General features: G+C 35.7%; 7 protein-coding genes and 1 non-coding gene across 8 annotated transcripts; 5 read left to right on the top strand and 3 right to left on the bottom strand.

Moving 5' to 3' along the window:
• Window positions 1-2,804: 2,804 nt before the first annotated feature.
• Window positions 2,805-4,783, top strand: LOC125187363 (uncharacterized). Its single transcript, XM_048083943.2, has 5 exons — window positions 2,805-3,147; window positions 3,234-3,367; window positions 3,980-4,127; window positions 4,208-4,314; window positions 4,392-4,783. Exons 1-5 carry the CDS (start codon window positions 2,901-2,903, stop codon window positions 4,431-4,433), a joined length of 678 nt encoding a protein of 225 aa, XP_047939900.1. The 5' UTR covers window positions 2,805-2,900; the 3' UTR covers window positions 4,434-4,783.
• A 461-nt stretch (window positions 4,784-5,244) lies between these two features.
• On the top strand, window positions 5,245-6,120 carry LOC125187466 (small ribosomal subunit protein eS27y-like). Its single transcript, XM_048084065.2, has 4 exons — window positions 5,245-5,385; window positions 5,471-5,572; window positions 5,653-5,681; window positions 5,860-6,120. Exons 1-4 carry the CDS (start codon window positions 5,383-5,385, stop codon window positions 5,984-5,986), a joined length of 261 nt encoding a protein of 86 aa, XP_047940022.1. The 5' UTR covers window positions 5,245-5,382; the 3' UTR covers window positions 5,987-6,120.
• Window positions 6,121-7,061: 941 nt separating this feature from the next.
• LOC125187465 (homeobox-leucine zipper protein HOX25-like) lies at window positions 7,062-8,907 on the bottom strand. The gene is made up of 3 exons (XM_048084064.2): window positions 8,512-8,907; window positions 7,782-8,176; window positions 7,062-7,698 (listed from the first exon to the last, which is right to left on the bottom strand). Exons 1-3 carry the CDS (start codon window positions 8,600-8,602, stop codon window positions 7,297-7,299), a joined length of 888 nt encoding a protein of 295 aa, XP_047940021.1. The 5' UTR covers window positions 8,603-8,907; the 3' UTR covers window positions 7,062-7,296.
• A 7,321-nt stretch (window positions 8,908-16,228) lies between these two features.
• LOC125187464 (protein NRT1/ PTR FAMILY 4.6-like) lies at window positions 16,229-19,320 on the top strand. Its single transcript, XM_048084063.1, has 5 exons — window positions 16,229-16,363; window positions 16,474-16,579; window positions 16,653-16,870; window positions 17,660-18,100; window positions 18,172-19,320. Exons 1-5 carry the CDS (start codon window positions 16,361-16,363, stop codon window positions 19,177-19,179), a joined length of 1,776 nt encoding a protein of 591 aa, XP_047940020.1. The 5' UTR covers window positions 16,229-16,360; the 3' UTR covers window positions 19,180-19,320.
• A 211-nt stretch (window positions 19,321-19,531) lies between these two features.
• TRNAA-AGC (transfer RNA alanine (anticodon AGC)) lies at window positions 19,532-19,604 on the top strand. Its single transcript has one exon. It is a non-coding gene; the product is annotated as a tRNA-Ala (tRNA).
• Window positions 19,605-20,173: 569 nt separating this feature from the next.
• LOC125187314 (transmembrane protein, putative (DUF1118)) lies at window positions 20,174-21,684 on the bottom strand. The gene is made up of 2 exons (XM_048083875.2): window positions 21,499-21,684; window positions 20,174-20,756 (listed from the first exon to the last, which is right to left on the bottom strand). Exons 1-2 carry the CDS (start codon window positions 21,610-21,612, stop codon window positions 20,313-20,315), a joined length of 558 nt encoding a protein of 185 aa, XP_047939832.1. The 5' UTR covers window positions 21,613-21,684; the 3' UTR covers window positions 20,174-20,312.
• A 584-nt stretch (window positions 21,685-22,268) lies between these two features.
• On the bottom strand, window positions 22,269-23,139 carry LOC125191295 (uncharacterized). The gene is made up of 2 exons (XM_048088808.2): window positions 22,965-23,139; window positions 22,269-22,848 (listed from the first exon to the last, which is right to left on the bottom strand). Exons 1-2 carry the CDS (start codon window positions 23,083-23,085, stop codon window positions 22,376-22,378), a joined length of 594 nt encoding a protein of 197 aa, XP_047944765.1. The 5' UTR covers window positions 23,086-23,139; the 3' UTR covers window positions 22,269-22,375.
• Window positions 23,140-23,793: 654 nt separating this feature from the next.
• Window positions 23,794-25,884, top strand: LOC125191084 (pectate lyase-like). The gene is made up of 4 exons (XM_048088545.2): window positions 23,794-24,184; window positions 24,270-24,924; window positions 25,133-25,375; window positions 25,444-25,884. The coding sequence occupies exons 1-4, from the start codon at window positions 23,994-23,996 to the stop codon at window positions 25,663-25,665; spliced, it is 1,311 nt and encodes a 436-aa protein (XP_047944502.1). The 5' UTR covers window positions 23,794-23,993; the 3' UTR covers window positions 25,666-25,884.
• Window positions 25,885-26,205: the final 321 nt, after the last annotated feature.

Genomic DNA, 26,205 nt, shown 5'->3' on the forward strand with positions numbered 1-26,205 from the left:
GAGGAGGACTACCGGAGGATAGCGGAGAGTCAGTTCCCCAAGTCGGGGGTTTATAAGGAGTTCACCTTCTGGAACTGCTATCTGGTGCTGAAGGACTCCGAGAAGTTCCGGGCGGGGGTCGACGCTGGGTGGCCGAAGAAGCAGAAGCTGAACTATTCCGGCGATTACAGCGGCAGCAGCGGCGGTTCCCGCGACCTTCCCCCGGATGCTGAGCAGTTTCCGTCCCCTCCATCGTTTGTTCGCCGCACTCGCCCAGTTGGCCAAAAGCGGGTGCAACGGGCAGCGAGGGTATCTTCCCCCCTATCGCCTCAGGAGGTCCAGTCAGCACCCCCCCACCCGCGTACACCTTATTCTCGCGTCAAAAAACGCGGGAACAAATGTACAAGGTCTTCCAAAATTGGAGGGCCACAACTGACCCACGGAGAAGAGGTTTCTTCACTCGATGCTCGAGAGCATGCAGGTCGATTTGGATGCCGCGAGGGCACAAATGGGGGGCTTAGACGCGGGCTCAGATGCCACCGATGTGGAGGTCCCGGGAGGCAGCGGCAACGGCGGCGAGGATGGCGGCGACGGCGATGAGGAGGATGAAGAGTAGAGAGAGGCGAGGCTCGTGTGTGGAAGCCCAGTTTTTTTTTATTATGTACTTTTTTTTTATCTATGTACCTTTTTTTATTTAAATGAAATGAATGAATTTTCCCGTATATGTCTCATAAATTTAATTCAGTAATTTATCGTAAATTTAATTCAGTAAATGTAGTTTTTTTTGAATTATTTTTATTGCGGCTAGCCTATTTGATTAAAATGATGATGTGGCAGGTAGATTTTTAGTGCTGATGACGTGGCAGGGAGAGAGAGTGGCCAGCCTATGGCTGACCTAAAGCCATTGTGGATGCTCTAAATATCATAAACATTGAGCGAATTCAATAATTTTTCGCAAACTTTGAAAGTGGCTTAAAAACTATATAAACTTTAAGATTGATGTCAACTTTTAACGGCGAGTCTTTCTTCAAATCCGATAGATCTACAAAGTGTATTTTATTCTATTAGATACATAAAATTCATCGCCGAATTCAAGAATTAGTGTGTCAAAATGACTATCGTTTTATGTATAACTCATACTAAGCCATGCAGATTTCACGGCTAGCCACATAGGATCAAAATTTGCTGAGATTTTCGATTATATTTAAGTTGGAGAATGTGCACAAAACTGTAATTCTTAAAACCACTTTCAAAATTATTGAAAAATATCAAATTTACCCAAATTTTATACTCCAATTTTTAAAAACTAACATATGGGCTCATCCGATCAACCCATATATGGGCGTTCGAATAGTTTATTTGCGGACTCAACTGTTTGGGCCTGTAATTAATATGCTCCCAACCATTTTGGATATGGAGTATAGCCCAATTACAAGGTTCATATTTTCCTATTTGGACCATCTCCTCTGTCTCTCAAACATGTCATATTTATTATACTCCACTAGTAAAGTTGAAATTATAAATTTATCATGTCTGGCTACAAAAAACAGTTTATTAGTGAACAATAAGAGTTCTAATACGCATTTCGTAAGGTATAACTATATGACTTTTTAAAATAGCCTTTTTAGAAAATAGTAGTAAAAAAAATCCATAAATAAATATGACTAATTTTATAAAGGAACCAAAATAAATAAAAAAAATTATAATTTTATTAATATCATTTTGGAATAAAAATATTATAATATAAATTACGTGTCATAATTATGGAAAAGCAATTATAACATGAAACTGAAATTAGATGCTGCAAGTTGTGCTATATCTTAATTATGTATAATCATACCTAATTAAAAATTACATAATGAAATTCGAACAAAAAAAATTAAAAGGGATCATACAAGTGAAGGGAGAAACATCGAAAAATGGGATCAAGAGTACCAAGTGCATATTAATAAAGTTAACCTAACGACATATTGGTTATTGTCTAAACTCTAAAGTAAAATATCTCAGATTAAGCTCATCTAAATTTTAAATTTATGTTCATAGTATAAAAAAGGTTTTGTATTAATATATGAAAAAATTATTGCACCGTCATTTATTCGATTCGGAAGTTGACTCAACTTTGCTATCAAGTTGTCAAGTGCGTCAAGTTGAATTTTGTCCCGCTATTAAAGCAACTCTACATAGGATAATAAAACAAACATAATAAAGTTGTATTGCATCCATGTTGGAATTACAAACACCATTAAATTTAAAAATCCAAGGCTAGAGGTTCATGTACTTAAAAAATAAGTAGTGCTGTGACCTCGCTAATCACATAACATAGACCTAATAATATTATACGTACAAAATATTAAATTATTCTATGTGGAGTATCATTTAATTATATTAACCACCTTTCTTTTCAGTTTATTTCTCTGCATTATAAATATTTATTTAATTTTATCACACTCAATAGTTCCATCTGTTATTCAAGAAAATGACCATACAGACATAATAAAATCATACTCTCCCCATTCATAATTACTGGCATAACCTTTTTTTTTGTTGGCTCGTGATTAATTAACATTTTTATTTTGACTATTTGGTAATGAATCACACATCTTATTAAATATTGTATTACAAAAATAAAAATATAATTCTAATTTTTTAAAATTGAATTAATGTATAAATGATGATGCGGCGCATGGAGTATTAAAAAAAGGTTGCATGAATAGAATAAAATAAAAAAAGAAAGAGGCGTCGCACTCGCACAGCGTTATCGTTATGTATGATTGATTACCCTTTGGACATCTCGAAGAGACCTCCATCACTCACATGCCTTTCAACCTCTCTCAGCGGTCTCTCTCTCAAAATCTCACACTAGCTACATATTTATTTGGGGAGTTTTAAAAAAATAATCTGTCCGGAATCAAGATCGACCAATGATGGCTGCCGCGCACCTCTGTAATCAGGTTTTAGCGCCGCAAACGCAGCTGCCATCCCTCCATTTATTTCCTCTCCGCCCCCCAAAATGTGATTTTAGATCTCTCACTCCTCTAAATTCCACAAAAAGGAGGTTTCACATTGCTTCATCCAGTAATGTCGGCGCTGCTCCCCTCTGGGAGAATTGGGCTCCCGAAAACACCTCCAAACCTCCTTCCCTCAGTGACATCATTTGGCCTTCTGCTGGTTAGCTCTCTCTCTCTTTTCTCTCTCTACCAGAATTCAGGAGACATGCAGATTTTGTTGAAGCATAATTGGTGTGAGTTGTTTAGGGGCTTTTGCTGCAATGGCGTTGTTGGGTAAGATTGATCAGATTTTGGCACCAAAAGGGGTTTCCATTACAATTGCGCCGCTCGGAGCCGTCTGCGCCGTTCTTTTCGCTACGCCAGCTTCTCCCGGAGCTAGGGTATATTCTTTTTCTTCAACCAAAAATTATGCTTTCATGATATCTAGGATGAGGCCTTCTAGTGTTTATAATTTATTCCAACCTTATTTCACTATTTTAATATCCAAAATGAAATTTATTTCTAGCCTCAATTTTGGGGTAACTTGACGAAAAAAGCATGGAGCAATTGTATATTACTTATATGTTTTAAATAGCCAAGTTGTGGAATCTGCTGAATTGGATGCAATAATGCAGCAAGACTTCCAAAAATAGTTATTTGGACACACTACACTCTACTTGATCATACACACTGGATTTTCCTTGTTTTTTAGTGTTTGCAAAATATGCAAAGCACAAACTCTTGTAGCTACAGGGGGAAAGGGGTGGCCTAATGTTATTCAAACCTATTCGTCATTTGTTTCCGTTTATTTGCTTCGTTGAGATCGATATCCATATGTTTCATCAGTAGGGTTTTGGTCATTTTGGCTCATTACCAAAATGAAGAAGGTGGACTCAAAGAACATAGATTAAGCATCACCATTATCTGCCTTCTATATGAACTTCCAATTATTATTTGTACTAGCAAGTATAAAAAAACAAGCAATTGAAGTGTGACATTTGCTTGGATTGCAGAAGTACAATATGTTTGTGGCGCAGATCGGGTGTGCAGCAATAGGGGCCTTGGCCTTTTCCATATTAGGCCCGGGCTGGCTAGCTAGGAGCACCGCCCTTGCTGCTGCCATGGCCTTCATGATCTTCACCCGCTCCGTCCATCCCCCAGGCAATCACATAAGCCTTATCTACAATTACAAACCATCCTCCGATCTTTGTTTAACAATTTATTTTTATCATGAAATGCAGCTGCAAGCCTGCCATTGCTCTTCATCGATGGAGCTAAGCTGCACCATTTGAATTTTTGGTACGCCTTGTTCCCTGGCGCTGCTGGATGCATTGTCCTATGTTTGATCGTAAGTCTCTCTTTCCGCTGAAACAATTCATTTCAATTCTTGATCATATTTGTTAATATGTTTAATCTTTAATGCAGCAAGAGATGGTGTGTTACTTGAAAGACAACTTGAAATTTTGAGTCGATTTTGCTCTCTCTCTCTCTACTATTGCAAGTTCTGGGAATTATTTGTGTTGGTTGTTCCCATACGAAAGAGGCGCAGAAGAAGATGATGTGCCTTCCACCGATCAAACCATGTGGAAAATGTACCATAAGATGAAGTTTGTGTGATTGATCTCTCTAGATGTAAATACTGTCATAATTCCAAAACCTATTTTTTTTCCTTATCGCAAATGCGATCAAGTGTATAACAAAAGTGTATTTGGGGGGGTTGGTTATGGCGGGAAATAAATTCAAAAGTTGTATTGAATCTACATATTGGGGAAGGAAGTGTTGTTTTGCTCTTAAATATTTAATTTGAAAATTTTCAATTAAGAGTAATTTATTATTCTATCAATATAGTATTTAGGAAAACAACTTCCTCACAATGTCACAACTAACATCAGAAGATAAATCCATATGCCTTGGTTCAATATAATGTTCAGAGTTTGGAAATTTGCTCATCCAGTTAAACATTGAGATTGAGATTGTGATTTTTATTTTTATTCTATTAATTAATATGCTTGGTACAATAGAATGAATTAGTCAATAAAATGAAAATGCAAAGAAAATGCATCTCCATTCTCATTCCCATTCCATTCCTATCATATGAGATGTTTGCACATCTTCCATTTACTCTATTGCCAGAGTTTTAGCATAAATACTTGTAACTATAAGCCAGAGTTTTTAGAATAAATAAATACTTGTAACTATAAGAATAAATCTATTCAAATAAAATACGTTTGTTTAAATATGATTACCATAATGACGACTAATATTTGGCCCAATACAAACAGGCCCAGATTTTATTATATGTCGGCAACTGCTAACACAAACCCTAGCTTACATTACATATCCCCGGAGTAGTCTCAAACTCCGCCTCTCTTCTCTAGTTCTCGCGCCTCTCGATTCTCGCCCAGTTTCACCAAAGATGGTAAATTTTCGCGTTCCTTGTTGATTCCTCTATCGGATTTCGATTGAATTTTCGCTTATTTGATGAAATTTCTGCTTATCGATAGGTTCTATCTAATGATGTGGATTTGCTAAACCCTCCGGCTGAGCTTGAGAAAAGGAAGCACAAGCTTAAGCGCCTCGTGCAATCCCCCAACTCTTTCTTCATGGTATGCGTTTTCGCTAATTTGAATTTTATAATGCTGTTTTATGTTATGTTTTTTTAATTGGATGTTTGTAATTTTTGTAGGATGTCAAGTGCCAGGGTTGCTTCAATATGTAAGTTGCTTTTCATCTCTTGGATTTTCTGAACACAGTATACATTGATTTTTCGAAATTGTGGATCAATTGTTGCTTGATTTGAATTGAATTGAATTGTTGAGTTGATTGATGCCTGTGTGAATTTATTTGCTTGTGAGAATGTGATTGATTGTTGTGGATGTGTATGAATGTGCAGAACCACTGTGTTCAGCCACTCCCAGACAGTTGTAGTGTGCGGCAATTGCCAGACTGTGCTGTGCCAACCTACTGGTGGTCGTGCCAGGCTTACCGAGGGCTGCTCCTTCCGGAAAAAGGGAGAATGAAGAACATATACTCCACCAAAGGATTTTTTGGTTGGTTTTTTAATTTTGATGTATTATGCTCTTTGAAGACGTGATGTGTTTCTCTATGTAGTAACCTTTTAATTTAATTAAATCTAGATTTGGATTATGTTTTATTATCATTCACCAACATTAATGTTTTGGTACTCTTTGCTTAGTTGATTGGATCAAGTTTTGAACTTTCTACTTTTTCCTGATTTGAAAGGTTTGCATTCACTTTAGATTATATAATTACACTTCATGCGGGATTTTGTTAGCTGCAGCTTCTAGTTCCAGTACGATCTTTTTGGCAAATTCTCTATGATTCAGTCATGATAAGAACTCTTTATTGCGGCATTTGCTATGCCCTTAGAAGGGTTGCTATTTTTTCGTGTCTACATCAAATTTCATACATTGGACTTTTTTTTTGTCATGCTGGAAATCTTGTGTTGGTCTTGCTGCATTCAACCACAGTTACATTGTTATGATGTCTGATTATGTACATTCTCAAATTTCATACATTGGACTTTTTTTTTGTCATGCTGGAAATCTTGTGTTGGTCTTGCTGCATTCAACCACAGTTACATTGTTATGATGTCTGATTATGTACATTCTCAAATTTCATACATTGGACTTTTTTTTTGTCATGCTGGAAATCTTGTGTTGGTCTTGCTGCATTCAACCACAGTTACATTGTTATGATGTCTGATTATGTACATTCTCATTAGGTCGGGTCCTATGTGATAATTATTTTATTTCCAAAGATACTCACTTGAATGAAGCAGCTAGGCTATGTCCTTGTTTGGGAGTATTTTTTAACAATTTTTTTGGTGTTTGTATTTGGGCATAGTTGTGTCCTACTGTGAGTTACACACCTGCATAAAGTTTTGTGAGTTAAGGGAGTGCACAATGCGATTGTGCTAGAAACCTCTTATATATACCCTGATCGTATGATGCTGTCTTTAGAATATCTATTTATTTATCCATTAAAAAAGGCAACACACTAATCCTAAAACCTAAGTTCGCCATAATATTGAAACTAATATTAATGCATAAATCCACTCTTGGCTAAAGTATCTGAGAAAATAAAATCTCATGAAATAAAGTGGAGTAACAAAGATGTTGCAACGGTGCAACTGTCTGATTTACAATACATCTCCTTATTTTATTGCATTATAATTTAAGACTAGCTCAAAACAGTTGAGCTCACAAGGAGACTATAAACATAGTTTTGCAAATTGCAAATATAGTAAAACGATTGAAATGAAAAACAAGTAATTGTAGTGAAAAACGTTACCCACGATGATCAATATTCACCAGAAGTTGAAGGCACGATCTTCAACGGGAAATTCATAGTAAAAGGAATTCAGAGGAAAGACATAATCAGGCTCTTCATGTAAGTTGTCTTCTCCAATCTGTGATGAATCTGAGTAGTCGCGATCAAAGGCATGAGACGAAACACCAGATTCTAACAGAGGAGAGTTAATCCCATCAGTCAACCTCGGACTGCCCGCATTACTCACTTCACTCTTCGATGAGCTCTGTTGTTCATTCTTGAAACCCAAGGCTGCCACATTGGACTCTTCATCGTCAGAAATCTTGCGCACATTGGCTTCTGTAGGCATCATCACTTCAGGGAGCCCTTTGCAGTCGAGTAATTGTAAGTTTACTTTCATTGCATCTCCACCAAGGTCGTTTTGTTTGAGGCGAAGAACCTGGTACAAGATAGTAAGATGACATGAGAAAATTCCAGAGTTCAGAGAAAATAAGAAGCAAATTTAAGTTTTTGCTTTAGCACCTCTGCCTTTAATTTATCGTTCTCCTTCAAAAGATTATCATAGTCGGTTTTCAGGGTCGTGTATCTTGCATGAAATGTTTCATAATCTGTTTCTAGCTGCTTTGTCTTCCATCGCGCCCTGCGATTTTGGAACCACACAGCAATCTGTCGAGGCTGCAACCCCAGCTCTTTAGCAAGCTGAATCTTCCTGTCCGGCTCAAGTTTATTGTCTGCCTCAAAACTCCTCTCGAGAAACTGGACTTGGTCGACAGTAAGGCGCCTCTTCTTTTCTTGCTGATTAAAATACTCATCCAAGTAATCCTCTCCAAACTCTTCTTGATCAAAAGGTGAGTAAACCATGTTTCTGGATCTCTTTGCACCATCAACAGCTCCGAAGTTGAGCATTGTATCCGAGCCTGAAGAAATACAAGAGCATTATAACAGATGGATTCTTTTAATTCATGTCTAAAGAGCAAAACCATACCAAACCAAATGATCATAATAAACATCAAACAAGCACAAATCCTTTAATCAAACAAAAAGAAAGGCATAACCTAGAAGACTTGATCAACAAAGAAGAATTACAGATAAGAACAAAATTCACAGAGTTGATCCATAATCTCACAAACCTAAGATGAATGAATTCAATTCATATAAGTAGAACTAGTTATGACTCGAGAATATAAATGAAGAGGACATATTATGAGTAAAAGTCAACGCAACAGAAATCTATATTTGGGGATTCTCATACCAAGAGAAGATTCTGCAGCAATTGAATGAAGAGACCGATCAAAGTTGCGTTTCTTCGGTTTAATCGGAGCATCCGCCGCGGAACCTGCCATATTATCCGGTATCTTCACAGTCAAATCAGTAGAGTTAGGGATTGGTAAAATTGGATGAGCAACTAAATGAGTAAAATATAGTCGAGTTTATGGCGGAAGAAGCTGGTTATGATGATCTCGGTGATGTGTGAAGTGTGGGAGCATCGGCTGCTGATCACGACTATCATCTCTGTAGCCGAGAATGGAGCATGGGAGGGTTTCAGTGTTGAGAAATTGAGAGGAAATTCAGCGATGGTAGAATGGAAAGAGGGGGAGATTCCTTTAATGGGAAATTTGCAGGGTTGAGAATTGAGATTCCAATACAGGATAGAGACGTATCAAATGCCAATTTTTATATTCTGTTGTTATCAAATTTGTCACTGTTTTTTTTTTTTTTGGGAATATTATATGGAGTAATAGGGTTGTTCAATCGTGCGGCACAAAAAAAGTTCTAGTATGAAAATAGCTTTCAATTTTCGAGTATCCAGTTATCCGATTCAGGTATTCGACCCTGCTAAATTGGATACTCAAAACACTTGATTCCATGGAAGACGAAGAGGCAAGTTCATTCATTGCATCGATCATATGAACATACATTTGCCGTATTTTGCATTTGATATGGTAAATTATAAAAATGTCACAACTTTTTGTTAGGCAATGGTTTCGTATTTGTGAAGTAATACGATTATACGAATACAAATATGTTGGATATTATTGCGTCACCGATCTATCATATACCATATGTCTATACGTATTTTACTGTACTTAGCAGATAAATATATTCTTTACCTAGAGTGCGTCTCTATTTTACTAAGTTGCATGAGTTGACTTTAACACATGAGGTATTGAAGAGTTCTCTGATGATAAATTTCTACCAATGCATTATTAAAGCTTTGTAAGAATTATAATAGGGAAGCACCTTGAAGCTTAAACTGATAAATAATTGAATGAAATGAAATGATAGTGGTTGTAAGTCGAGTCGAACAATCGATCATATTTGCAAGATATATATCATGATTCGTAATCACGGTTTAATGTACAACATCCAAATATCAAATGGCTTTCTTTCTATTGTACGTATAATAGCAACTCCAAGCCCAAGCTCATTTGACACTAGTAAACTATCGAGTTCTAAGAATTAAGAGTAAAAGAAGAAAGTAAAATAAGAATATATAAATGTTTTGAATTTTTTCAAAAAGAAAAATGACTTAACTTTAACGGGGAGAGTATTAGTATATAAAATTTATTTTTAAGTCAAATTTTACCATTACAGGTATAAAATAGTAAAAGAAATTATGTTAAGTCACAATATACAAATCTTAAAATCACTAGAATCAATCTCATCATGCTTTTTATCCGATAAAATTAAAAATATACAGTAGATGATAAGTTATTAAATTCTATGTTCAATAAATAAGAAATAGTATCTATGAACGTGTACGTCACAATTCATGAGAATAAACAAGTTGATAATTTCAGCAGAGTCCAAATATATAAATTATATTTTAATACCAATATTCAGAACGGTATGTATATAATCCTATAGAGAGAGAAATGGAAACTTGTTAACTCCTTATTATCAAGTGGTTGACGCAGAAATTTTAAACTAGAGTCCACACCACACAAGAAAAATGAAAATTACAACTACAAATCAATAGCTAAAAAAATAACTCAATCTTTGAATCAAATGATTCTATAAGCTATTCCTAGACCACTTGCATTAAAACTAGAATATAGAAATTTTCGGATACATATAATAAATAACTAGAGCTAAAATTGTTGGAGGTTCCAATAACTCCAAACTTATATGTAGGGTTGCCACTGGTTTTCGTTAATATGAGTTAAATGATTAATATGTCAGTATTTCGAACACAAAACCTATATGGATATATTGAGCGGTTCAAATGAGTTGATGTAAAAAATAAAATCAATCAAACATTATGCATTCGCCATATAATATTATGAATTCACCGTGGATAATGATGAATGTGGATTTAGATCACAAATCATTTAGCAAAATGGTTATGTGTATATATAGATTATAGTGTAGACCTAACCTCTACTACATAGGGAATGTTCATGTTTGGTTATCCAAAATAGAAATTTAATTCAAAGAAAAAAGAAGAGCCTCTTAATTAGAAAAAGAATAAAATTTTTTAAAATAAGAGATGTTCAGTTATCTGGGCTCAGACTAGGCTTTAATGATAAAAATAATGGGCTAGTATATCGCTCACATGACAAGCTGGCCCATTAACAAATTTATCAAATGACATTTATACCTTCACTGGTTTTGGATTTTGAATAAAAATGAAAATAAATTAAATAATTTGGGTGGATAAATATTCTCCTACAAATCACTTTCATAATGTACAAACGATACCCCAACAAATGGGGCGCAATCATACCCATATTTTATTCCTTTTCTTTTCATTTTAATAATATAAAGATAATTTACCAATCGTCGTTGTTCAAAATCCAGTGATGAGTAAATTTTGAGTTCTTATAAAAATAGCATACACATTATATAGAATCAATACTTTTACTAAGTTATGCACTTGATCACGAATATATGAAACTTTGTGGGATTTTGGTACTATGTTAAATGGTAGCAATGATTTAGTAACTTTTAATTTTTTTCAATGAATATAATATATTACAACTATATTTATACCCTTAGATGCCACCCTGATTGTGTGCGATTTAGATTACAATGCAAAGTGCCTCAAATTACTACACAATATAGAAATTTTAATAACGCGTAGTGACAGAAAAATTCTATTGCGTACATATAGAATTGTGATCCAGAACCATCCATAAATTTTAATTAAAAATTAATATTATTCGATTTTTTGGATCTAAAATTAGGATGTTGTTAGATTTCTCGTAAAATTTATTTAATTTAATATAAAAATTGATTTAAATTGAGAAAATTATATAGATTTAAAGTTTCCAAAACTCCAAATCACAACATTTAAGTTTTAAGCCATTATTACAAAAAAGTTAATATTTCTTCTCATTTTTATATTTTCAACAAATTTATAATGTTAGGTTCGACCTTGAAAACGACAACGCTATAACTAGCTCGCGCTGAATTTACTTATCAAGCCAGAAACACCATAACTCGCTCGCACGAACTCGGCTGACTAACCAACCACACACATTCTGCTCGTGGATCTAAATTTGTGCAAGCCCTCTTAATTTAATTTTTTAAAAAAAGGATAAATTTCATTGGTGGAACATATTAAGATGATGAACAATATAGTTTTGGGTTGTGATAGAGTGCAACAGTACGATCTTATCTTTGGTAATGAGTGGTCTTTTTATAGTTTGTACAAACTGATTTTTGACTAATGCTCAAAGGGGCCATAGGCTACTTCAATAAATTTTAAAACAAAAATGCTTTCGTGAGTACGTTGAAGAATTTTGCTTCACATATTTGATTAATTATACTCCCAATTTAAGTTTAGGGTTTGTGGGCCTAAGACTTGACAAATGTTGTCGGCCAGCCATATTAATTAAAACTACCTATCCGAGTTACATATCATTAAACTTTGTGGCAGGTTTCTCTCATTAGTACCCATGTTACAAATTGCAGTCGATTAATAATTTTGCTAACAATTTAGTAAGATATGCTAAATCTGTGATACCAAAGTTTAGTATAACCACTTGATCACTTGATCGCTCAAGTCATATTCATATACACCACTATCACATTGTCATTTTTCCTCAATTCATGCATCAGACCACAGCTCCTACGACCACATACATCATCACATACCTCTACTCATGCCACAATAATTCATTCAATTTTTAAATTATCATCTAATTTTATAGTACTATTTAGTTTTGATTTTGATTATACACAAAATTAAAATAACTTACTAAAAATGACATTAATAAAATATAAAAAGTTACATAATTAAAGAACCTAAAATTACAAAATTAAATTTCCTAAAACTTACATTAATTATATATGAAAAATTATATGGAGTAATTTAAATTTCTATTTTTTAATTAAAATAAATTAGTTTCAACATCAAAGTTATAAAAATAAACAATTTAAAATATAATTTACAAATTAAAAATACCTCATGACAAATCATGCATAAATTAATACTCCATATAAAATATTTTATAACCAGTAATAAATTTAACTTTAGGAATTTGGGGCTAGTCCTAATACTACTATATACACAACACAGGCGCAGCCATATGATATCAACCACATTCACATATGACATATCCAAAAATGAGTAGAAGCAAAAATAGGAATTGTTGTGGTGGATAATCCAAAACACCTAAAATGAACAGTACATGATTGTTGTTGTATTTGTCACTTGATCCTTGTTTAGTGGATGATTAAGAATACTTTTCTTGTTTTAAAGTGGATGGTAACTTAAGGTCCTTGATTATTTTGATTTCCAAGTGATCAAATATGTTAGGTGTGTAGCCCACATTCCTAATGATGTGAGATATACTATAATCTATCCATCTCTTTCACCTTTAAGGCCTCTAGATATACGCCTTATATTTATTAATCTTATCACATCCCCAACATTCTTCCAACTAAATCACAACTTCAAATGTTTTCTTAATCATTCTTATCATAATATCTTAGTAAGAGCACCCACATCCTTATCACAATGGTCATATAAAAATATCCATCCATTGTGGATATATTTCAATGTAACCCACCAATTTCTTGGGTTGTACTCTATCAGTGAATTGAAAAAGTTAATAGAAGGTGAGTCCTACTTTTTATATTAGTTTTATAATAAAATGTGATTTGAAATAAGTTAGTAAAAATATGAGATCTACTATAAAATATGGTAAAAATTGAAACGTGACAAATTTTGCGGGATGTGCAGAAATGGAAAAATGTAACAAACTTTCTGGAACGGAGGGAGTAATTCTTAGTATTCATGTCTTTTAGGTGGCTTTAGCATACACCACAATTATTTAAGTGGCTTTAGAAAAAGCATAGTGTTGTCCTATTTGGATAACCATATCAACTTCCACTAACAGTAAATTGTAATCACACATATATTCACATTGCAATCAAGTAGAAATCATGGTAATTTGTAAACGGGTTGATGAATGAAGAATCTATACCTACAAAAGTGTTTTTTATTCCTTCTCATACGTATCCTTACAAATATTGATTTTACTTATAATATCATGATTCAAATATAGTTTAGTAAGTCAAAAAAATTGATAAAAAAAAAGTTCAAAATTTTAAACTTTTTATGTGAGTCGCACTTTACTATCCTGCTAATGATCCTACTCCTATAAGCAATGTATGTTGATGAAAAAGCATAAATTTAAAGTGAAATAGCACTAGTCATGTATTGATGGCTGGGTCCTCCAAGCCTTAGTGGGGGTGGCACGTCCTGCCCCTGGACCAGCACGAACAACGCCCTGTGGCCGGTTCTCACAGTCAAGCACTCAGGCGAACAGGGATTGGAGATCTCAAGTGTGGGGCACCATTTTTGAACGCACAGAATTTGACACGAAACCTCGTCCCCAAAGCTGATCCATCAAAGTTGAACCATAACCATACATAATGGAAGAGATATCAGACACATTTATTTCATATGGATGTCCTAGAATCTCTTCCTCAGCCATTACAGAAGAAGCGTATCGTCTTCATCTACATAGAAACACCAGATGTTTTCTTAAGGTTAGTCCAATGGCTGTTCTGAAAACAGAAAGTGATCTCAAAATCTTTCAAACTAAGCAATCTGGAAAACAGTTTATGTTAAGCAAGTCCTTAAACAGAAATTAACTAAGCAGCTAATCAAGCATTTACTTGTTTAAATATGAAAGAGGCGGTCCAGCAAATCCGGCCCCATCACGAAATGGCCAATTGTACTTCAGAAAATGACTTCAAGAGTGCCCTCTGTCTGAAGCAAGAGGATTCCAGGGTACTGGGACCAGCATACTAGATCATTTCTTGTAGCTTAATTTTACCACTCTAAATGAAATTATTCAGAATAATTGGACACAAGACCAAGAGACAGAAGTTATTAGTAAAAACAGACATTTTTCTTCAGAAATTTCCAGAATACAAACTATTGAGAGGACAGGAGACAGGAATAGGTTTGATTATGACAAAGTTGGAATGCATCATTCTCTCACGAGCTTCCACTAAGATCGGTCATCCGAGTTTCCAGTAGAGCACATTGTGAAGTTGTGTCAGGTTATGTTATGAAAGAGGGGTTATCCTAACCTAACAACAATGTTGTCTCGATGATAAGACCTATAACTACCAGACCTACACAGTGGTCAATTCCGGCCAACCAAACTCAACTCGAACTTATACATTTTGTCATGGGTTAGTACTTAGTAGTTTATACAATGAAAAAGTAGTGACAGAAGCATCTGTGACAGAGATGTATAGCTAAAAGTATAGCGTAGACAAAATGTATGATGATTTAAAGCGTTAACTCTCAAGCTTTTAATTCCTATGGCACCAAAATTCAGATTGACAGGGACTATGTCTATACACAGTTTCAGTAGGGTTCACATAGATACTGCACCTTATGACCTTAAGATCATACTATTGATGATTTTTTTTTTCACATTTTGGCATTTTTTTGTATTTTTATCATAACAATTCATTGGAACATGGTGACTGAAAAATGGGATTCACTGAGCATATGTAAACATGTCTGCGCTCTGAAGCAAAGAGGGTGCTTGTTATTAAATGTCTCACATCAATACTGTCAGGCATGATTTCAAGGATATACAGACCATCTTTTTCTGTTTTTTAAAACCACAAAGTTTGTCAACCAAGTGGTTTTTCTTTGAATATTTAATAACTAAAAAAGCTCAAGACTTTAGGAGCCAATAAATTCCTCAGTTTAACCTTCTTTTCTGATAAATGCAGATCAATATGCATGATTATAAACTATACATTCTCATAATTTTCTTGTTATTTCAGAATAACACAGCCAGAGAGATAGATGATTTATGCAGATCATAATCATCAATCAACTATACAAAAATAGCTCAAAGGGCAAACATCAGATGTAACCTGAGTACAAAAAATCGGAAGATAAATTCTAATCATATTCAGGCATAAGTCTAGTTCGTTGGTAGTTACTCTGAATGCCTATTCATGATCCCCTAGCACATGAAATGAGTTAAACTTGTAGGAATTTTGCTATACATCTAAAAATAATAAGGAAAGACAATATATGTGCACATATATAGACAGTATAATTCTCCTAAACTCTCTAGAATTTAGCATGTCTAAGATCCCATTTTTCATAAATCTTTATGTATCATGAAAATTTTCCTTAGTTCATTCATACAACAGACTATTAACAAACTGCCAGCTTGTGCAGGATAACCAAGGCCCCACCATATAGAGGACTTTCTCACCTCAAATTTACTGGTGTTGATCAAGAACCTAACTGTATATATTCTGGTGGTATCTAATCTTCCTCACCAGAAAATTAAAGATCAATCCAATTTGCACATGTCATTATCATAATTACCTTTTAAATAAAAATAGAAGAGAGAGAAGCCATCACTAACAGAATTAAATGCCTACGATTCCACATCAAAGAGTAAAGTCGGCTAGATCGCAAGGCATGAAAAAGGCACGTGCATGAGTACGTATGGTCATATCAATGAGTTCCAGATTTTTCTAACCAGATTGCACAAGCCGAAAACTCCAGTATTTAAAGGCCACTCCTGCTTAAATGCTGTGTAAGGTGACACACTCTGATAAGGTTTCAGAAAACCACATCATAGCAGATACTGAGAAAAGAGATGGTATGGTCCAAGTATTAGAATATTAATGAATTTCATTTCATCGTTTCAACATTTTTCTTTCTTTATCTTTATCGTTACTTAGTAAGTAATTTTCAATTACCTTGCTGTAGGATAAGGAGAATGGATCAAACAGGTGGGAAGGCTATGCAAACTGGAGAAACGGACCAGCCATTAGAGGCCGTCAGGGTGGTGCACTTGCAGCTTCTTTTGTCCTTGGTTAGTTTGTCCCAAAATCTAGTAACTGTCTTAAAAATAGCATGTTAACTTAACTCCCTGTTCAATATTTTAGCGGTCGAAGTCCTGGAGAACCTAGCATATCTGGCCAATGCAAGCAACTTGGTTCTCTACCTGACAAAGTTCATGAACTTTTCTCCATCTGCCTCAGCAAATACAGTTACGACTTTCATGGGGACTGCTTTCCTCCTTGCTCTATCTGGTGGCTTCTTGTCTGACTCCTACTTCACTACCTACTCAATCTATCTAATAAGTGCAACAATAGAGCTTCTGGTAAGATTTCAAAACTCCTTTTTTTGCAAACATCCTGCTTGCTCAATACTGTCAAAACAAAGACAAAACTCAACAGGATCCTCTAAAGCACAAAACCTTTTACCCTACATCACAAAAGACAGAAATCAATAGTGTACTTATTTTTACAAACGTAGGTCCACCTACTAACAAACAATACCAATTTAAGAATAGGAGACAATGTACCAACTTCTAGAATTTGGAATAACTGTATTCACATATAACAGGTAGAAATAAATACATGCACTCATACCATACTTTACTTATATAGTGGCAAGAAAAAATATCAATTTATAGTGGAAATATAGGAACCATATGGACTACAATATAAAAATATTAATATGTAAACAGTAACACAAACTAATAATGCATGGACCACTAGCAAAATCTTCATAAATGACACCCAAGAACCAAGTCAAATAATTACTAACATTTATTTGCCTGATTTTTGTTAGCCAATCAGATTTCTGGATTTCAATGTTGTGTCCCACTGGAGAGTTAATTCGAATCTTGACAAGATTTCATTTTCAACTTCAACACCTATTATTACTTAATATTGACGATTTAAAGTAAAAAAACAGCCCAAGTATCTAAGAATATAAAATTAGATGTTATACTTGCTTTGATTTTCTAATAAGCAAAATATAGAGTTAGAACAATTATGGCAACATGACATCAGTCAACATGCATTCTGATAACAAGATACTTATGTGATTTCAGAGTATGAAACATGAGCAACACATTAACTGATAGTACAAGTGTATGCAACAGGGTTTAGTGATTCTCACTGTGCAAGCTCATATTCCGTCCCTGAAACCACCCATCTGCAAGTCATTCAACAGAAACGTCTCGTGTCAGGAAGTTGACGAGGGCAAGGCAGCACTTTTATATGTAGGCCTTTACTTGGTTGCACTGGGTGTTGGTGGAATTAAAGGCTCACTTCCTCCTCACGGAGCTGAGCAGTTTGATGAGCATACTGCAGAAGGAAGGAAACAGAGATCATCATTCTTCAATTACTATGTATTCTCCCTCTCCTGTGGAGCATTAGTTGCTGTAACATTTGTGGTGTGGATTGAAGATAACAAAGGCTGGCAGTGGGGTTATGGAATTGCCACTGCAGCCATATTGATCTCTATACCAGTTTTCCTCCTCGGATCAGCTAGATACAGGATAAAAATTCCCACAGGAAGTCCTATCACAACCATGATTAAGGTACAGTCCAAACCATTTCCAAGAATCTCCACAGGCTAGCAGTCAGTAACTGTTTTATTTTTCTCGGACAGGTTTTGCTAGCTGCAACGTACAAGTCATGGATTTCAAGGAAAACAAAGAATGCTATTGACAATGTGAGCAGAACTCCATCAAGTTCAGCAGAGGTGACAGAGGATGAAGAGCATGGAGCAGGAAAGGACGAAATTCAAACCGTCACAGAAGATCTCAGGTTCCTCAACCGAGCATTAGATGCCGCACCAGCCCAACCAAGACTTCACTGCACCACAAAACAGATAGAAGATGTTAAATCAGTCCTTAAGATCCTTCCCATATTCATGTCAACAATTATTCTTAACTGCTGCCTTGCTCAGCTTTCCACCTTTTCGGTCCAACAAGCAGCCACCATGAACACCAAAATTGGATCTTTAAAAGTCCCACCAGCTTCCTTGCCAGTATTCCCTGTACTCTTCATAATGATACTTACCCCACTCTACAACCATATCATAGTCCCCTTCTCCAGAAAGCTGACCAACACCGAGATGGGAATCACACATCTTCAACGAATTGGGACCGGCCTAGTCCTCTCTATCCTGGCCATGGCCGTAGCAGCACTGGTGGAGGTGAAAAGGAAGCAGGTGGCGACACGATCAGGCCTAATAAACTCAAAGGAGCCTCTACCAATCACATTCCTTTGGGTGTCTTGGCAATACGTATTCCTCGGGTCAGCTGATCTTTTCAGCTTGGCAGGCCTGATGGATTTCTTCTTCACAGAGGCCCCATTCAGCATGAGGTCATTAGCAACCTCCCTATCATGGGCCTCACTAGCAATGGGATATTATCTCAGCTCAGTGCTAGTGAATGTGATCAACTGCATCACAGGCGCCTTCCATCATACACCATGGCTCCATGGCAGCAATTTGAACCACTATCACTTGGAAAGATTCTACTGGTTCATGTGCATCCTAAGTGGCTTGAACTTCCTGCACTATCTATTTTGGGCACAGCGCTACAGCTACAGAACATCGGAGCCTTGCAATCATATGGAGATTCAAAATCAGCACCAGTCATCTGAGGCTTGAGACCATGATCTGAATCTAGCTACTAATAGAATTGAGAAACTAAACTATGCAATGATATATAAATATCAACATTGTTTTCATATGAGTATTGTATTTGTATTGAAAGCATAGCAAATTAATGTTACTACTATTTGTGTTAAAGCAGACATGGAGTATTTAATTGACGGATTCTAGACAAGGACGAAACATCAAAACTGCTAATTGGTCCTTATCAGCTAGAACGACATAAACCTGAATATCTAGCAGTCTAGCTTAAGCCTTAATTCCACACATTCTGGATGGCAGGAATCACATAGTAGTAAATTAATTGGCAAAATATTGTATACAAATAGATGAATTATCTATATAAGAAGGGGATGTAGCTCAGATGGTAGAGCGCTCGCTTAGCATGCGAGAGGTACGGGGATCGATACCCCGCATCTCCATTTTATTACTTTTCATAACAATTTTGCAGTTTTTTCTACAGAATTCTGTTTGGTTTCTACAGAATTCTGTTTGGTTTTAAGCTTTACTTATTGTTGGATCTATGCTGTAATATTGCTTTTTGGTGTAGATATGAAAATGCATTTAAAAAAATATTTTCAAGTTTTAGTGATACTTATTTGAATCGAAAATGTGTCCTAAATCAAGAAAAAATTGGGTGACTAGCAGCCCGGTGTGTTTTCTAAATAGGAGGAAAATGTGGATTATATTACCCGATGCTCTTAGCGAATATTGAGGTCTACCTAATTAGCAAAGGTGTAGTTCAATTATCGTGACTAAATGATTATCCATTTAGAATTAAATTATAAGATTCTTTTAGTTAGAATGGATTACAATAACTAATTATCATAACATTAACGTATATGATTAAGTTATGGAATTTAATTATTTAGATAAAATATAATAAATATTCAATCATGATATCTTGCAAACAGTATAGTCCTAAAAAGTAGTGGTAAGATAATTGTTGACGACAAACAAAATAACTCTAAATTAATTAGTGCCCAATATATTTCACTAAAGAACTTTATTGATTCATTCACCCCAACATATTATATGACCAAAATAAAACCTTGAATAATATCAACCGTCAAACAAAGCGTAATAGAAAGCTATACTAATATACATAAAAAAGAACAAAACAATCCCAATTAATCAGCCTCTTGCAACCCTTCCACAAGAAGTGACCCCACAAACAACCCCACACCCCCAACCGCCAGCAGCCCTCCAATGAGGGCCTGCACCGCCACCAGCGCCGTCGAGTCATCCGGGATCACGACAACGACGAGCACAGCCGCCACCAAGAGGGGCAGGGCGGCGGAGGCCAATGCGGCTGGCGAAGTGTCCACGGCCTTCTCAAGCAGACTGAGCAGGCCGAGGTCCTCCGCTTTCGAGAGAAGGCCGAGCTTCTCTATGGATGATAGAGTCACGCCGAATTCCTCGGCTTTGGAGAGTAAGCCGGCTTTTTCGACGTTGCTCAGCACCTTCCGCTTCTCCAGCTTCTTGAACACGTCCACTTCTACCTCTTCGCGGCCCTCATAGAATAGTCCCGCACCGAACCACTCCTTTTTCCAATTCGAATCGTACTTATTCACCTGCAAATTCATTACAATATCAAGATTAAATTAACCCGAAATTCTTCTTCTTTTATTAACGCAACACTATCCTATGATAACAAATAAATACTCGTTCTAGTCTCTTTCTAAGTGACATGTTTTTCCTGTTTTGAATGTTTGACTCTAATTGACAAGTATATTTACTCCAACATCAATATCTTTACATCGAATCTTACTTATTCACCTATAAAAATAAATAAAATGTCGAGATTAAATTAACCATGGATAATTCTTATTCTTATAGTACTGGAGTAATTAGTTTTAAACGTTTTTCCTGTTTTAAATGTTTGACTCTAATCGACAGTATTTTTACTTCAACATCAATATTTTACTTCTAATCTTACTTATTCACCTATAAAAATGAATAAAATAGCGAGATTAAATTGACCATGGATTATTCTTATTTTTATAAGTACTTATTAGTTTTAATAACTAATGTGCAAGCGATTAAAATCAGTATTTAATTAGAACACTCAACTTTGCACATAGCATGAGACTTTAACAAGATAAATCCATACTGATGAAAAAATACATCTAATCATTTTGAATCTTAACAATGCAACTACGAAAATATAGTACAATTATAATTAATTACTATCATCTAGCATTGAATTGAATCGTGAAATTCAATATCATAAAACAAACTAATTATATATAATTATAATCTTAAGATACAATCTTGCAAACCGAACAATTAGGAAAATGATATTACGAAAAATACCTTCTTTTGTGGTGCCATGGCTAGGAAACGAGGGGCATAATTGGAAGGAAAAAGACGAGGACGGGAATTGGAGGGAAATAGACCATTTCCGGCCACTTTCGTTGCTGCTGCCATTAGCCGGATTTTGCCAACCGGCGGAGTGATTTGGCGTTAGGGATTGTTTGATAGTTTTCAAGCTAGCAAAATGTAATTCGATATTTGGGGGAGGAAATCTAGAGGTCCACCAATCAGGGCGCTGCTTATCCAAACTGGATTAATTGAGTGGATGTTATATTTACCTTTATCCACTGAATAAATGATTGGATTTGGGTCAGATTAAATCACTTGAGATTTGGGCCAACTCCCTAACTTATTTGGGCTGTGAAAATAACCTAAACTATGGGTCTAATAAACTTTATCCCATATAATTAATTTATGAAGATAATTAAATAGTTAATCTCTCGATTAATTATTTCCTTAACGAATGAGTCTTCAGATTCCTTAATAACTCCGCTATCGGATTAATATAGTGCTATTATATTTTGTTTCTAGAATTTTCCATGGTATGTAGATGAGAATTTATTATATAATAAAATTAATTGGGCCATCTTCTTATTATGAATTAGCTACTTTATAGTTTATGTGCAATGGTAATAATCATTCGTAATTTTATACCGCTCATGTAATGCTAGTAAATTTTATTTATGGTTATGCTTTTCATCTGTGATTTTCGCATATACGTTTGGTTATGATGCAATGTATAGTTGTCTGAAAAAATGGAGACACTGAAATGAATGAAAAATTGAAAATGAACATCATTCTTATACACATGCGATCCAATAATTTTATGTACACATAAAAATTTAAGTTCTAGCATGAAAGCTGTACAAGTATTTTACTAGGAACGAAGCTTAAGAATCATAAGCACCGTGATCACAGTCAAAGCAATCAATGCTGCTATATATAATGCAATTTTCATCATGGCGGACTTGTCTCCTCTAACAATTTTCAAATAATCTTTCCGAGGCTTAGTACTTCCTTGAGCCGGGACCTCTGGCTTTTCGACATTGCTGTTCCTGTCGTTGTTGTCGTATTGGTGAATTGAAGCATTATCACGCGGCTTCGGATTGATCTTATGCTCTTTGGGCATGGTGATTGCATGTTGTTGTTGGCCCTTCACTTTTGGTATAGTAACGCAATAAATTTGGTTATCTTCGAACAATCCCATGGCATCGTCCAGCTTAGCATCACTTGGAATCTCATACGTCTCCTCAAAGCTCACGTACTTGTGCTCAGTCACTTGTTTGTTGCCACGCACCACTAGATGACCGTACTTATCCATGTGTATGGTGATGTCGTTTGCCTCGAACCCTTCAAATTATATAGATTTAAGAACAAAATTGGACATGAAAAAAGGTAAATAATGTTGGACAACCATGATCATCATGTGTAGCTAGCAACAAATTAAAACCATGTATTATTATTACCGGGGAGTGTTAAGCGTAAGTAATGGAAATCATGATCCTGCTTCCATCCATGAGGTGGAGTTATCTCTGTAAAAATCATGCTCAAATCTCTCTTGCCCAAACCTCTCTCTGTCCTTGCCATTGCTAATCTCTCTCTCAATTTCTCTCTATGTGGTTTGTGTAATGATGTTGAGACAAAAGATGAAACAAGATATACATATAGAATATGCTGTTTGTAGTTTGGCTTGGAAGTTAGTTAATGAGGATTCTATCTAACTAAATTAGTACATTGCTTGAGCTTGGAAGAGAGAATAGCCAAAGGGAAGAGATGTGGTTCTTTTCTTTGTAAAAGTGACCTTTTCAAGCCGTTTCGAATCTTCACATTTTTAATTCACACAAAATAATGAGTTTTAATGTCATTTATAAAGAATGACATCATTTGTAGTTATATAATTAAATAGTTATAGTTATAATATTAATAAGCATGATTATTAAGTGTATATATCTTGGCGTCCAAATGACATAATTGGGTAAATAAAGTTTGTTATAATATTACTTTATGATATAAATGTCTTCATATGCCGGCCAAATTTTTTGTCATGAGTATTAAAAAATTTAGTGACAATATATAACATGTCGATTTGTCACGGTAAAAATTCATGAATAATATTTGTCACAGTAATAATTTAATACATTTGACCATCCTCCACATTTCTCTCCCAAGTCATTCACTAATCTTTCCCACTTTTCCCTCTTGACTTCTCATTCTCATTATCCATTTCTTCCACAAATATTGGTTGATTCAACATTTTAGTTGGGATGCACTATTGCAGAGATATCATACCTATCTCACACTTCAAACACCACCATTGCACACCACATATGCTTAACTTCTTTTTAATTATGTGGGTTTTATATTTCGCATGATGTTGCTAAAACTTCCCATAGATTATGTAGGTCAAATAACTTAGTAGGAAAAAACAAAAAACAAAAAAAAAGAAAGAAAAAACAGTAGGAAAAGAATAAAATATTTATCCATTCATCTCAAGAATGGATCCTCTTAGGTTTATGTTGGTTTTCTTGATTTCTCTTGTGGCCTTGGTCACCACAAAGGCAAACAATACTGAAACAGACGACATCGTGTGGCGAGAACGTGCATTACAAGCGAGGCAAGCTAATCAACAGGCGTATGAACCAAATCCTCACATTGTCCTAAATCATTTAAACTCACATGTTCACAAGTAAGTTTATTTAATTATGTCTTTATATGCTAAACTTTTCAAACATAATAGTAACATTCCATTTCGGGCTAATTAATTTGTGAAGGGCATTTAAAGGATACAACTCGACAAGAAGAGGTCTAGGTAAGCGCCCTAGTGGGCCATGCGAGGCCACAAACCCTATCGACCAATGTTGGAGGTGTGACCCACACTGGGAAAAAAACCGCAAGAAGCTAGCCGATTGTGTCCTAGGGTTCGGGCGCCACACCACGGGGGGCAAGGCGGGAAAGATCTACATGGTGACGGACCCCTCAGACAACGACCTAGTCAACCCTAAGCCGGGAACCCTAAGGCACGCGGTGATCCAGACAGAGCCACTCTGGATCATATTCGCGCGCCACATGGTGATCCGGCTCTCTCAGGAGCTGATCTTCACATGCAACAAGACCATCGATGGGCGTGGGGCCCAGATCCACATCGCCAAGGGCGCCGGATTCATGATCCAGTACGTGAGCAACGTGATCATACACAACATCAAGATCTACGACATCAAAGTTGGCAGCGGAGGCCTCGTGCGAGACTCCATCACTCACTACGGGCAGCGTGGGCAGAGCGACGGCGATGCTGTCTCCGTCTTCGGATCTAGCAACATTTGGCTTGACCACTTGTCCCTATCTAGTTGCTATGATGGCCTAATCGATGTGGTCAAAGGGTCGACGGCTGTCACCATCTCAAATTGCCATTTAACTCGCCATAATGATGTATGTAATGTGATTTCAAAACAAAGTCGGGGTTGGGGTATTTTATGTCGGTGTAAAGAGAGAACTGAAACCACTATATAAATCTAATAGGTCACTCCTCTTATCACTAATTAGTTTTACCGTGAAAATTATCTATCGAGGTTTTAGGATGGAACCTTATGGATTTCTATCAGGGACAAGACAAATAATACTAATCGAATATATGCAGGTTTTGCTATTTGGAGCAAGCGATAGCTACTCGGATGACAAGATAATGCAAGTAACAGTGGCGTTTAACCATTTTGGGAAAGGTTTGATTCAAAGAATGCCGCGAGTGAGGTATGGGTATGCACACATTGTGAACAACGACTACACACATTGGGAAATGTACGCGATCGGAGGAAGCCAAGGCCCCACCTTACTTAGCCAGGGCAACCGCTTCATTGCCTCAGATAACAGGAATGCCAAAGAGGTATTTATCAGTAAATTCCGTTTATTTTGTAATGAATGATGATTATGATGTTGTTTGTCATAATGTAGGTGACTAAGAGAGAGTACACGACAGAGAGTGTGTGGAAGAATTGGGTGTGGAAATCAGAGGGAGATGTGTTGCAAAATGGCGCGTTTTTTATCCAATCGGGAGATCCTCATCATAAGTTTGTACATGGCCCCGAGTATATTCCTCCTAAACCGGGCCAATTTGCAAGCACGTTGGTGCGACACTCTGGCCATTTGAAATGTATTCCCGATCTACCTTGTTAACAATGCACATGTATCTATCGTCACTTGGACTTTATTAGAACTGATGATCAAGAGAAATCAATTCTACTACTTGAAAAAACAGATGTTAGTTAGTTGATGTAAATACTCTGCACTTCTAGTGTAAAATTGGTGGAACTTGTAAATTTTCTCGCAATAGTGATTCATTGTATTAGTGTAACTTTATTATTTTTAACAAGTAAATTCTCTGTCCACTATTAATTTGTCTCATTTCACTAATTCAATTTCTTTATATTTTATTGTATAAAACTAATATGTACGAATTAGACGATTATATTTCACTAGTTTTTCTATCCATATTTTTTATATTTCTTAAAATTTGAAGTATTAAAGAGTAGCATATGTAATCGTAGAGAGATGAAGCATGTCCATCGTGACAGAATTAATTCTATATTAATGGATTTGGTCGAGTCAGAAAAAGTGATGAATGGAAGAGATGATTTGTAACAAACACGTGATCCTGGAAGTGAACCAAGGAAATCATTAATTCTTACAAATAATCAACCTTATTCCATAATGAAA

The sequence above is a fragment of the Salvia hispanica genome, chromosome 5, assembly GCF_029641045.1.
Source record: "Salvia hispanica isolate PSC_SH4W2 chromosome 5, Shi_PSC_v1, whole genome shotgun sequence".
Lineage (NCBI taxonomy): Eukaryota > Viridiplantae > Streptophyta > Magnoliopsida > Lamiales > Lamiaceae > Salvia > Salvia hispanica.

What these genes read in the sequence shown, in the direction of transcription:
- LOC125187363 (XM_048083943.2), top strand. Translation starts at nt 2,901, where the DNA reads ATGATGGCTGCCGCGCACCTCTGTAATCAGGTTTTAGCGCCGCAAACG. An exon ending in CATCATTTGGCCTTCTGCTG is followed by an intron (nt 3,148 to 3,233) that starts GTTAGCTCTCTC and finishes TGAGTTGTTTAG; the next exon opens with GGGCTTTTGCTGCAATGGCG. An exon ending in CAGCTTCTCCCGGAGCTAGG is followed by an intron (nt 3,368 to 3,979) that starts GTATATTCTTTT and finishes CTTGGATTGCAG; the next exon opens with AAGTACAATATGTTTGTGGC.
- LOC125191084 (XM_048088545.2), top strand. Translation starts at nt 23,994, where the DNA reads ATGGATCCTCTTAGGTTTATGTTGGTTTTCTTGATTTCTCTTGTGGCC. An exon ending in ATTTAACTCGCCATAATGAT is followed by an intron (nt 24,925 to 25,132) that starts GTATGTAATGTG and finishes GAATATATGCAG; the next exon opens with GTTTTGCTATTTGGAGCAAG. An exon ending in ATAACAGGAATGCCAAAGAG is followed by an intron (nt 25,376 to 25,443) that starts GTATTTATCAGT and finishes GTCATAATGTAG; the next exon opens with GTGACTAAGAGAGAGTACAC.
- LOC125187466 (XM_048084065.2), top strand. An exon ending in CCCCCAACTCTTTCTTCATG is followed by an intron (nt 5,573 to 5,652) that starts GTATGCGTTTTC and finishes TAATTTTTGTAG; the next exon opens with GATGTCAAGTGCCAGGGTTG. An exon ending in TGCCAGGGTTGCTTCAATAT is followed by an intron (nt 5,682 to 5,859) that starts GTAAGTTGCTTT and finishes ATGAATGTGCAG; the next exon opens with AACCACTGTGTTCAGCCACT.
- LOC125187465 (XM_048084064.2), bottom strand. Translation starts at nt 8,602, where the DNA reads ATGGCAGGTTCCGCGGCGGATGCTCCGATTAAACCGAAGAAACGCAAC. An exon ending in TGCTGCAGAATCTTCTCTTG is followed by an intron (nt 8,177 to 8,511) that starts GTATGAGAATCC and finishes GTATTTCTTCAG; the next exon opens with GCTCGGATACAATGCTCAAC. An exon ending in ACGATAAATTAAAGGCAGAG is followed by an intron (nt 7,699 to 7,781) that starts GTGCTAAAGCAA and finishes ATCTTGTACCAG; the next exon opens with GTTCTTCGCCTCAAACAAAA.
- LOC125187464 (XM_048084063.1), top strand. An exon ending in TGCAGCTTCTTTTGTCCTTG is followed by an intron (nt 16,580 to 16,652) that starts GTTAGTTTGTCC and finishes TCAATATTTTAG; the next exon opens with CGGTCGAAGTCCTGGAGAAC. An exon ending in GTGCAACAATAGAGCTTCTG is followed by an intron (nt 16,871 to 17,659) that starts GTAAGATTTCAA and finishes TGTATGCAACAG; the next exon opens with GGTTTAGTGATTCTCACTGT.
- LOC125187314 (XM_048083875.2), bottom strand. Translation starts at nt 21,612, where the DNA reads ATGGCAGCAGCAACGAAAGTGGCCGGAAATGGTCTATTTCCCTCCAAT. An exon ending in CCATGGCACCACAAAAGAAG is followed by an intron (nt 20,757 to 21,498) that starts GTATTTTTCGTA and finishes ATGAATTTGCAG; the next exon opens with GTGAATAAGTACGATTCGAA.
- LOC125191295 (XM_048088808.2), bottom strand. Translation starts at nt 23,085, where the DNA reads ATGGCAAGGACAGAGAGAGGTTTGGGCAAGAGAGATTTGAGCATGATT. An exon ending in CTTACGCTTAACACTCCCCG is followed by an intron (nt 22,849 to 22,964) that starts GTAATAATAATA and finishes TATAATTTGAAG; the next exon opens with GGTTCGAGGCAAACGACATC.